The sequence below is a fragment of the Actinia tenebrosa genome, unplaced genomic scaffold (assembly GCF_029948245.1).
Source record: "Actinia tenebrosa isolate PJP-AT-01 unplaced genomic scaffold, QUT_ActTen_1.0 PGA_scaffold12__29_contigs__length_12842862, whole genome shotgun sequence".
NCBI lineage: Eukaryota > Metazoa > Cnidaria > Anthozoa > Actiniaria > Actiniidae > Actinia > Actinia tenebrosa.
The window spans coordinates 3,027,975-3,038,533 of NW_028292572.1; the positions used below are offsets into that span (position 1 = coordinate 3,027,975).

The following is a 10,559-nucleotide window of genomic DNA, read 5'->3' on the forward strand; positions in this document are numbered from 1 at the left end:
AAGCGTGAATAGACAGTCATTGTCAGTTTCGCCTTATGTTTTCGGAAGCCGTCTTGAATTGCAAAGTGACCATTTCAGTAAACCTAAATACACTATTCGGAAGTGCAGCCAAAATCATCTTTTAAAGGATATTTTCAACAACCCTATAAGTTCCATGCAACTGTAATAACAGCTGTAGACTCATTTCAACGTCCTTGACAACGCGTTGTCAAGGACGCTGAATAGGTCTATTTCAATTTATTCATGATGTTTTTTCACACCTCTTCACAATCGTTATTCTATTTTCAGGAAGTGCAACAGATGTCAAAAAAAGCGTTCCATCAGATGCAATAGTATTTTTGCACTGATTCCAAAAATACCATTGGGAGATGCCATCATGATGATTTTCTTCTGGTGCCAAGGAAACAGTCGCACGCAAACAGCAAGTGCCCTTCGCCTAAGTCGCAACGTGGTAACAAAATTTTTTGGACTTTTGGACGGCGTGTGTTCAAATTCGATAGAACAATACGCTTCCTTCCTTCCTTTTGGCGGCCCGAACTGCGTGGTGCAATGCGACGAAAGCAAATTCAACCACAAGCGCAAGGTAATATTTTTTAATTTTTTTTTGCGAGCAATACGGGTAAAAGATCAAAGACGATTAAGACTTATACCATTATGTACGATAATTCCTTAGTGGGTGACTAATAAATAACAGTTTTCGATTATTATACATTAGTTTGGGGAAATGTATAGAGAGATTATTGCAGCGACATGATACGGAAACCGAATAAAAAAAGAAAGATGTCATGCAGGCTCGTAATATGTGTAAATATATATATATATACATATAAAATTAACAAATTATCCGCTTTTAGAAAAAGAGAAAAATTAAAACACGTGTTTGAATAAAAAAAAAACCTCTATCATCATCCCACGTCACATAATGCCGGGTACAAGCAATGTGATTATATACCGGGAGAATTGATGCATGGGACAGGTTTACCATGACAGATGAGTATCGTATCATTTCATCGTATACATTCACTGTTTTTTTAAAACACGGGTTTGATTTACCTCGCGGATATCGTGAAACGATAAGAAACGTTTATTATCGCGGCCAATTTAATGCATCTGTTCTCTTTTCATTGAAAATCTCAACATACCCTTAGATAATGTGCAAATGACTTTAGAAATTTATCTTTAATTATATTGCGTTTTATAGTACAACAGGGAAAGGCGCACTCAAGAAATATGGGTGTTCGGAGTGATAACCACCGAATATCAGCCAGCCAGAGGTTACTACGAAGTAGTGGAAAGAAGAAATAGAGATACCCTTCTGCCGATACTTGGCAGGTGTCTCCGGCCGAACAGTGTGCTGCACACCGACGACTATAGTGCCTACGACCAGATAGGAAGATTCCTTCCCCAGCAAGTAGCCACTCACAGAGTGGTAAATCACTCCCTGAATTTTGTTGATCCCGTGACCGGGGTACACACGCAGGGAATTGAATCCAAATGGAATCAATTGAAGCTTAAGCAGAAAGAGCGGAAGGGAATTTCAAGAGAAAAACTGCAGACCTATTTGAATGAGAGAATGTGGAGGGAATGGAATGGAACTGGTGATGAGCTACTTTACAATTTTTTTGCAGCTATTAGTTCTTGTTATACTAACGGGCCTGTGTAATAACTATAGTGCATCACTATGAAGACGGTGCTTCACGAGGACAACTTGCAACGCTGTTTTTGCGTAACGCTGTTGTTAAAATAATAAGATACCTTTAAGCATTGTTCCAATACCCCTCGGGTTGCAAAGACGCTTTAGAGCTCAACTACCTTCAAATACTCGTAAGATAACAAGATAACGATAATTAGAAAATGGGCCATAATGATGCGCAAATAAAATTAGGTTGCAATTTGTCCCACGTTACACCGCCTTTAATTACAAGATTGGAGCAAACTTGTAAGACTCTTCCTGGAGAAAGGGCAAAAAGGTCATCCTCCATTTAACGTTTTATTTGTTCCAGTTTGTAAATAGAAATTTGTTACAGTTCAGTTATATATATATATATATATATTCATAGAAAAACTACAGGACCCACGCACCTCTTCAAACAAATCACATACAACTGATTGGCATGCACTACACTCCAAAAAATGGTTAATGGTTGTTTCTGATCCATTCAGAAACGTTGGTTCGATTCCAACAAGCCATCATATAAGGAGTTGAGAAACTGATCAAAACTTGCGGAAAATTCACATCCCCCATACAACTAATACTCGGGTATGCACAGCTCGATTGACATTACAAACTGCGCGCAGTACTGATACCTTGAATCTATTCTTGTCGGACTATAATGCAGTAAGTCCGATGCATAAGTCGGTTTACGATAAAGGCATGGAGAGCAGTGTGTTTACAAATATACTGATATTTATCGTACTATATTTTGTGTCAAGATACTAGGCTCTATTGTGGCTGAAACTTCTGAAAAGAAATAAGATAAAACAAAAACAGGAAAATTAAAAAAAACAAACATGCATTGCAAATTTATCAAGTTCAATGTGTGTAGAGACTGTGCATTTTAAAGTACACAATGAACAAACAGGATTTCCGGTTTAGAAATTAAAAAAAGAATGAAAAACTAAAATTGACTACGATTCCCTCGATTCCACGAATCCTACGAATCCCACGATTCCACGACTCCCACAATCCCACCTACGCTACGATCCTACGATGCCACGACTCCACGACTCCCACGTCTCCATCGTGGGTCGTAGGCATCGTGCTACGACTACGATGTCGTGCTACGTCTACGATAACCGTGCCTCGAAGACCAGCATCCTTGAGTGATCCGGTACTACAGGTACTACGGATACTACACCTACTACAGATACTACACCTACTACAGGTACTACGGATACTACATCTACTACACCTACTACAGGTACTACAGGTACTACAGGTACTACACAGATACTACAGGTACTACACCTACTACAGTTACTACAGGTACTACAGGTACTACGGATACTACAGGTACTACATCTACTACACCTACTACAGATACTACAGGTATTACTGGTGCTACAGGTACTACACCTACCACGGGTACTACGGGTATTACACCAACTACATGTGCTGCACCTACACGGATCACTAAAGGTGACACCGAACGATGCAACACTACCACAACACACAACCCCAAGATAGTGCCAATTCGTGTGGTCATAAATGAAGTAACGACCGAACATTGCTCTCTCTCTCTCTCTCTCTCGAGCAAAACTTTTCTTACCGATTGTCGTGGAAGCGAAAAAATATATAAATACATACACATACCGTAAACAACGTCTTAATAAGCCATAACAATGGAACCTTTGAAAGCAGTTACTGTGTTTTGTGGTTCGTCGGCGGGCAATAACCCTGCGTTTGAAGAAGCAGCAATAAGTAAGAATTTATTTTTATTAATTAAAGTTCAATTTATTTATTATTTGTTTGGAAATTTTAACTTAACCAAATACAGAGAAAAATCATAGAAGTATAAAGATAAAGTGAATTAAAGACGAGACAAAAGGATTAGTGGGCATAGGAAGTTATATTATTTAAAAGGGTTTAAAACAAGGATCATTATGTTCCCAAGAGAAATAGTAATTAACAGCAAAAATGACTTCGTTTTATGATGCAAAAAAAGTAGACTATTGTCTTGTGATAATGGGTAAGCTGTTCCAAAGAATAACAAAACGATTTTAATAATCCCTAAACTAATATTACACAAGCTATGAAGTAAAACGCGCACTTGATCAGTGATAAGTTTTAAGTTTTAAATCAAAGAAAATAGAAGAAAGTTTGTCATTATCTATTGCGTAATGAAGTTATAGACCCTTTGCACTACTAGCTTTGGAATGCAGCTTAATCTGGGGGACAACACAATAGGTTCCAATTCTCAGGTGCTGCTTTGACATCACAGGCAAGGGGTCTCACCAACTGCCACTTGCATGACAGACTAAAAGAAAATCTCACTATCAAAAACCTCTTCTCCAAAATTGCCAAACCAATTACATTGCAACTACTGTAACCAGAGCCACTTAAGGCATTGACACATGGTGCAACATTGCGTGCAACATTGCAGGCAATGATGCTGAAGTAGTATAGTTTTCTACTTCAGCAACGTTGTGTCCAACAAATTACATTGTGTGTCATGGCTCGCAACATAAATTGGAAAAAAACCCTCAAAGCACAGGAGAAAGCCAACAAACAACTCTACTCACATACAGTACTGAAACTGATGGGACTCAAGCCCAGGTCGCATTGGTGAGAGGCAGCACATTAATTAGCTGCACACGCCACCCATGCTTCTACTACACGACCAATGCTTCCCGTAATATATACACAAGCGATTGTACTATTTATCCATTCCTTTATATTTAAAACTTAACATATGAAAACCCTACCCAGAACTCTACAGCTAGTTCTTGATCTTCTCCTATTATTTCAAAACTTAATGAAAACCCTGGGATGACATTATAATATACAGCTGTAGGTAAGGTGTCAGAATAACATTTTTTCTAACATCTCTCATATTCTAGCTCTTGGAAAGTGCTTAGCAAAAAACCAAATTGAGCTGTTATATGGGGGAGGTAATGCAGGCCTTATGGGGACACTAGCACAGACAGTATTGGATAATGGTGGAAAAGTGACTGGCTTTCTTCCAGAGTTCTTTATCACAAAAAGTAAGTTGTAATTGGGAAATGTTTTTTTCTGGAATGGGGGGGGGGGCAGGGGGCACTAGCTAGTTAGTTTGAATTTTTAAAATGCTTCTAAGTTTGAATGCTGCTCCTCTCTCAACTATAATAATAATAATAATAATAATAATAATAATAATAATAATAATAATAATAATAATAATAATAATAAAAGCTTTATTTAACGAAGGTTTAAACTTTCAGTCATAGACTGGTTTACAAAGTGCCTTCCTAAAGATATAAAATACAATGTAAAAGCAAGCTAATAATATATATTTATAAAATATCTAGTAGATTTAATATTATCCCAAAAAAACAACCCTAACCCTGACCCAACCCCAGTAAATTACTATTTACTCATAAATATAAATATTAAGTATAAAGTGAATAAATATAAATCCATACCAGCCCTTAATCCTACCCCCATCAAAAAATCCATGTGCAAATAACATTGGTTTTGGTATACACCAAGCAACTGGGTACATGTCGGCAACCTACTACAAACATGTGGGTTCTTTCAAAGTGCAGATGAACTCTGTTGCTTGCAAAAATAATTCATGCATACGTCTTGATTATACAAATAAATATTCTTCAATTTTGACAGGCACTGTTTTTTTGAAAATATTGTCCATTTTTTTTGTAGATCCAACGTTTCTTGAAGTTATTGGGAAGACAGTTATCGTTGAAGATATGCACACAAGAAAAAGAAACATGTTGGAAAAGGTTGATGTTAAAATTAATCATCAATTTTATTAAGAATATTTTGTATTAATTCTCTAGAAAATATCTGCATAATATACCCCTAATATATGGATAAAATTGGGAGGGTGGGAAAGGAAACAGGCATCTGTTTAGGAATTGAAATGTGGATTAACTTGACCAGGATGGGTACTCCCCTTTACTACGGATTTCATCGAAGTGTGGCACGCATTAAAAAATTTGTCTGCGAATTTGCCTACGAGATGCTGTGACTCCTCCCACTTGGAGGTGTGATTTTGTCTGCATTCCTTTCTCGGCTATTCCCGTGCAACGTTCAATTCGAAGTTATGGCGGTGAGTAGAAGGTACGAGTTCAAAAATGAGTATGGAGGCTGGGGAAGTTTTCAAGCAATTTCTGCGAATTTTCCAGGAAAAAATCCTGTTATGATATCCCCACCACTTTCAGCAATCTCATCTATAACGAGAGATCTCAAATCACTACTATGCTCTTTCCCCTACTGTAAACACGACCAAGTTCACTAATGTTCATTGTGCATTTCGCGAGAAAGGAATGCAGACAAAATCACACCTCCAAGTGGGAGGAGTCACAGCGTCTCGCAGGCAAATTCGCAGACGAATTTTTTAATGCGTGCCACACTTCGATGAAATCCATAGTATTCGCTATACGCCGGTACGTGCCACCAAACAGGGTATGGTTTCAGCAATTCTACTCTGGAACAGGGTATATAAAATTGCGCTCACCCTCTCGAACAGGGCATATGAAATCACTCTCTCTCTCTCTCTCTCTCTCTGGAACAGGGTTTCTTTCGCAAGTACAGGAAGATGGTTTTTATATACAATAAGTCTTGGTTTTCAGTGATTTTACTCTGGAACAGGGGTTGAATTTCAGCGATTTTACTCTGGAAAATGGTCAGGGTTCAGAGAGCTCAGCTGCACATCCCTACCCTAAACGGGCAAGAATACACCCTCCCGTCCCCCCCCCTTTCCCTCCGGGCCAACTTGCTGGAGTGGATAGATAGCTTGATCGACACAAACAAGAAATGCTTTAAACAGTATTTTCTTTCTAATTATTTAAAGGCTGATGCATTGATAGCTTTACCAGGAGGCTTTGGAACAGCAGAAGAATTACTTGAAATGATAACTTGGTAAATAAATACTAAGACTTCATAGTTTGAAACCTCATTACTATTACTGCACTTACCACTTGCTTCTCACCTCTAGGGTCTCAGGTTCAATTCTTGGCCTTGATTCAAAGGTTTTTCTCAGGGTTTGATTTTTCTCTCTAAATTCCAATTTAATCTGGGAGTTAGCAATGACTAACCAAGAACAACTAACCCTGAGGTTTGTATGTTAAGTGTATGCTACATCGAGTGTATAAGCAGATTAAAAAATCTGCCTCAGTTGGGTTCTCGCGGGACTCGAACCACTGACGGCTTGTTTGCTGAGGTTGTTTCAGGTTCAATCTTTTATGATCAGCCCAGAGGTTGTTTTAGATCTAGTTAACTTAGATCTAATTAACTTAGATCATCAGCCCAGTGGTTGTTAGCAGTGCCCTGATCACTTAGATTGGCCATTGTGCTGGTTGTGAAATTAATCAAAGTTTTTTTTACAGGAGACAATTAGGACTTCACAAGAAACCTATAGGAATTCTCAACATAGCTGGCTTCTATGATAAAATGTTAGATTGGGTAAGTGTGAATACTTTATAACTTTTTGGGTAAGAGAGGGTTTAATATTAGTGAAACATACTCATGGATCCAGCAGTTGGCTTTATGTCATTTTATGGAAAAGATAATGGTCAAAACTTCCAATTATGATAATAAATTATTTAGACAAGGAGCCCATATTATTAAGGAGTCCTGGTTAGCCCTAAAGATAAATGATTTGAGGCATGCTAAAAACCAACTTTTCCTTTTTCACCCCTAAAAGAGGGAGTTATTTTCCATATCAACCCCTAAAAGATAATGACAATCATCTTCACCTTACGTTATGTAACCGGCGGCAAGGCGCTCAGCTATGAATCAGATTGCAAGTGGTTTTGACAAAAGAATTTATTGAAAAATTCACACAACTTTACAATACATGAAAAAAAACGGGAACGAGATTACAGGATATCTCTAATGAAAACAAGAAAAATATTTACAATGAGATAAAATAAATTTGTAGCTTATCTAAATAGCTAAAAAGTTATGAATAAAATACAGTTTTGCTAGATATAAATAGAAACGGAAATACGTAAATTACGTCACAGGTAATTTGAATACCATAATATGAATTGCCAACGAGTGTAAAATACTGACACAAACTAGGTGTTTATATGTTTAAAATGGAAGTTATACGCCGTACAAATGATACAAGAATAATGGAAAACTATGGAAAAGTTGTTAGAAGAGTTTACTAATATGTTTAGGTAAGTGTTTAACCAGTTATTGTTATGCGAATTTATCCTAAACAGTGATATGATTACCTCGTGGTCAATCCGTGACCTTGCAAATTAAAGTTTACGAAGACAACCAAAAGGTCTATAAAAAGGTCTTTTAACCTGTGGTGAAGGTTACTCAAACTAGTTTAGAGGTTGAACGAACGTTTACCGCGATAGCGGTTCCTGTAGCTATGTTTAGAACGTTTTTAAGAATGAAAACTAGTGGTTTATACGCGAGTTTACCAATGATGGCTAATAAACGATGAATGCTAGATTTAACTACTCTCCTTAGATTTATGGTTGAACTTCGTTAGTTCAACACTGAAAACGCTAAGTGATGCTAGATTTACTTGTTTAAGACGAGAATTATCCGAATTACGAGTTTAAAAGACAAAATACACTTAGCGTGATTACTAAATTACTACTGCGTGAAATTGATAACTTTGTACTAAATTACGCGCTAATGCGACTAGCATTACAAAAACATGAAACGAATGCTTAACAAATATATAGATAATCTAAGCTATAAAATATAATGACTAGTTAACGATATGAACATAGATTTGTCCTAAATCTATCCTAGGTAAAAGTGTAAAAGGCTGCAAAGATTCATACCTTTACATCGAAGAGAATTCCTTGTCTTGATATGTGAAAATATCCGTAGACAACGCAACGTCTTCAAGAACTTTTACTACACTGATTTAAGCTTAGTTTGGGCCTACTTTTATGGGAAAACCTGCATTCTTAAGACCTTACACATCCTACGCAATGTTGCACGCCCTAGGCGCAAACAGGATGTCCCAAACACGAACTTACGTAAACAAGCGCCAAACCTAGGCATGACTCACTGTAATGTAATTACGTACGGAAATTATTTCTTGCTTACGCATTTTCCACGCAAACAGTTAACTAAAGAATTACATTCCTATGTGTACACGAGGCATTCCTAATTAAAAATATAGATTTATGACTAAATAATTACTGTCCAAAATAGTGTCTTTTGACTCTGTCACAGTTATATGGGAAGTATCACCACTGGGCCCCTGTCTCCACCTTCTGTAGGGTGGGCAACACAGGCCAATAATTACTTGACTTCTCTCTTTATGCAATGTTAGATGAAAGAGGCCATGGAACAAAAATTTATACGACCTAATACTTCTCCACATCCTGTACAAGTCAGTGTTGTATCAGACAACTGTGAAGAAATTCTTCAAAAATTATGTCAGTGTTCTGGAAATGAGTCAGATGAGGTTGTTCATGAGGCTTTTAGAAACTTGTAGTTATAGGACACTTGCATAATTTATGGCATCGACATTACTACATCTAACAGACACACTTGCACACTTACTTAATTTGTTAAGAGTGGCTGTCCGTAACGGTCGAGAATGGCGGGACAGCGAAGGAATTTTCAAATTTCTCATATTTTGTCAGAAGACAACCTTTGGTAAGCTCTTTTAAAAAATCCAGTTTAAAACTTCGAGCGCTTTTTTATTTTGGCGAATTTTACGAAAATCTAAAACTCGACTTCCGGTTCGCTCTGGACCGGTGTGAACAGCCCAAAATATTACCCATATTTAAGAAGGCCTCACTCGTTCAAAAATACTCCTATCAATCTGATACTTTTTCAACATTTTAACTAACTATCAGACTCCAAAAGGGATAAATAATATTTTTGGGAAAATATTTTGTTCTCGCTTTTTGGGATTTTTTTTCGATGGCATTTCAAGCAGCTACGACGCGAAGCAAATTTTAGCCTAAGTTGAATGCCCTAAATCATCACCTGGTATATATTTTATTTTCACTAATACTATATGATCTGAAAGCTTGTTTATTGTACTTCTTTTCCTGAAAGTATTAGCCTTGGAACGCAAATACTTCCTCGCGATTAATCGACTCTTCTATGTAGCATACGGCGGTCTAATTTCGGATTCAGAATCAAAGCGCCTGCTTTATAAATACTCAAAAACTTTCTTGGATCACCCAGAATGAACATTTTAATCGTAAACAACATTAGTTTGATGACTGTAAACTATACTCCAGCTATATATTATTGACTTATTCTTTTGTACTGGAATATTTTAGAGAGTAAGGACTTAAGCGTACGAATTCTAAGTTAGAAAAAAAACCTTTAGACCCCATCAAACGCAGGGTTTTTTTATTTTTCTCTTTTCTTTGTTTTTGTTGAATATACTTGCTCAAAATCCTCCCAAATTTCAATTAGTTCCACGTTATTCGTAGAAAAAACAAACTCATTTTTGTACTTTCTCAAAATTAATGGAATAAGTTAGAGGACACTATGATTGAATAAACAAACTGAATTAGTTGAGAAGCGTGGCACGTGAACGTCGATCACTTGTACCTTTCTTGAATTATATGAACTAAACAAACAACCTTTATGTTTTGTATTTTTTGTCTTTATCTCTTGTCAAAATTAATAATAACTAGTGACTAAAGTGCGTGCAGTTGCTTTCGTACTATTTCATTTAAGCCCCTTTCCCGATAACGTCACACATTTGATCCGCATCAACACTGCCTACTCTGCTTTTTTTCCCTTCTCTTTTGTTGCTGTTTTTGCTTGTTTTTATATGGGGTTTCAGAATTGATTGATTTAACTTGATTCTAAATGAAAAAGCCAAAAATCGTCCTTGTTTCATTAAGAGAAGTCAGTGGCTAACAAACCTGTTTCCTTTCCTATTCATTCG

The 10,559-nt window shown here is 36.9% G+C and overlaps 1 protein-coding gene and 1 long non-coding RNA gene across 8 annotated transcripts; one reads left to right on the forward strand and one right to left on the reverse strand.

Moving 5' to 3' along the window:
• Nucleotides 1–1,976: 1,976 nt before the first annotated feature.
• On the reverse strand, nt 1,977–8,608 carry LOC148911960 (uncharacterized). The gene is made up of 4 exons (XR_016119434.1): nt 8,473–8,608; nt 6,637–6,717; nt 3,314–3,397; nt 1,977–2,461 (listed from the first exon to the last, which is right to left on the reverse strand). It is a non-coding gene; the product is annotated as an uncharacterized LOC148911960 (long non-coding RNA).
• On the forward strand, nt 3,285–10,247 carry LOC116298881 (uncharacterized). 7 transcript variants are annotated; one of them, XM_089028168.1, is made up of 7 exons: nt 3,285–3,421; nt 4,561–4,704; nt 5,360–5,439; nt 6,513–6,580; nt 7,048–7,123; nt 7,745–7,845; nt 8,973–9,108. In XM_089028168.1, the coding sequence occupies exons 1-6, from the start codon at nt 3,343–3,345 to the stop codon at nt 7,796–7,798; spliced, it is 501 nt and encodes a 166-aa protein (XP_088884294.1). In that variant the 5' UTR covers nt 3,285–3,342; the 3' UTR covers nt 7,799–7,845; nt 8,973–9,108. The 7 variants fall into 7 exon arrangements, with proteins under 7 accessions (XP_088884294.1, XP_088884297.1, XP_088884293.1 ...); XM_089028171.1 differs by having other exon boundaries at nt 7,769–7,845; XM_089028167.1 differs by lacking the exon at nt 8,973–9,108 and adding an exon at nt 8,441–8,835.
• Nucleotides 10,248–10,559: the final 312 nt, after the last annotated feature.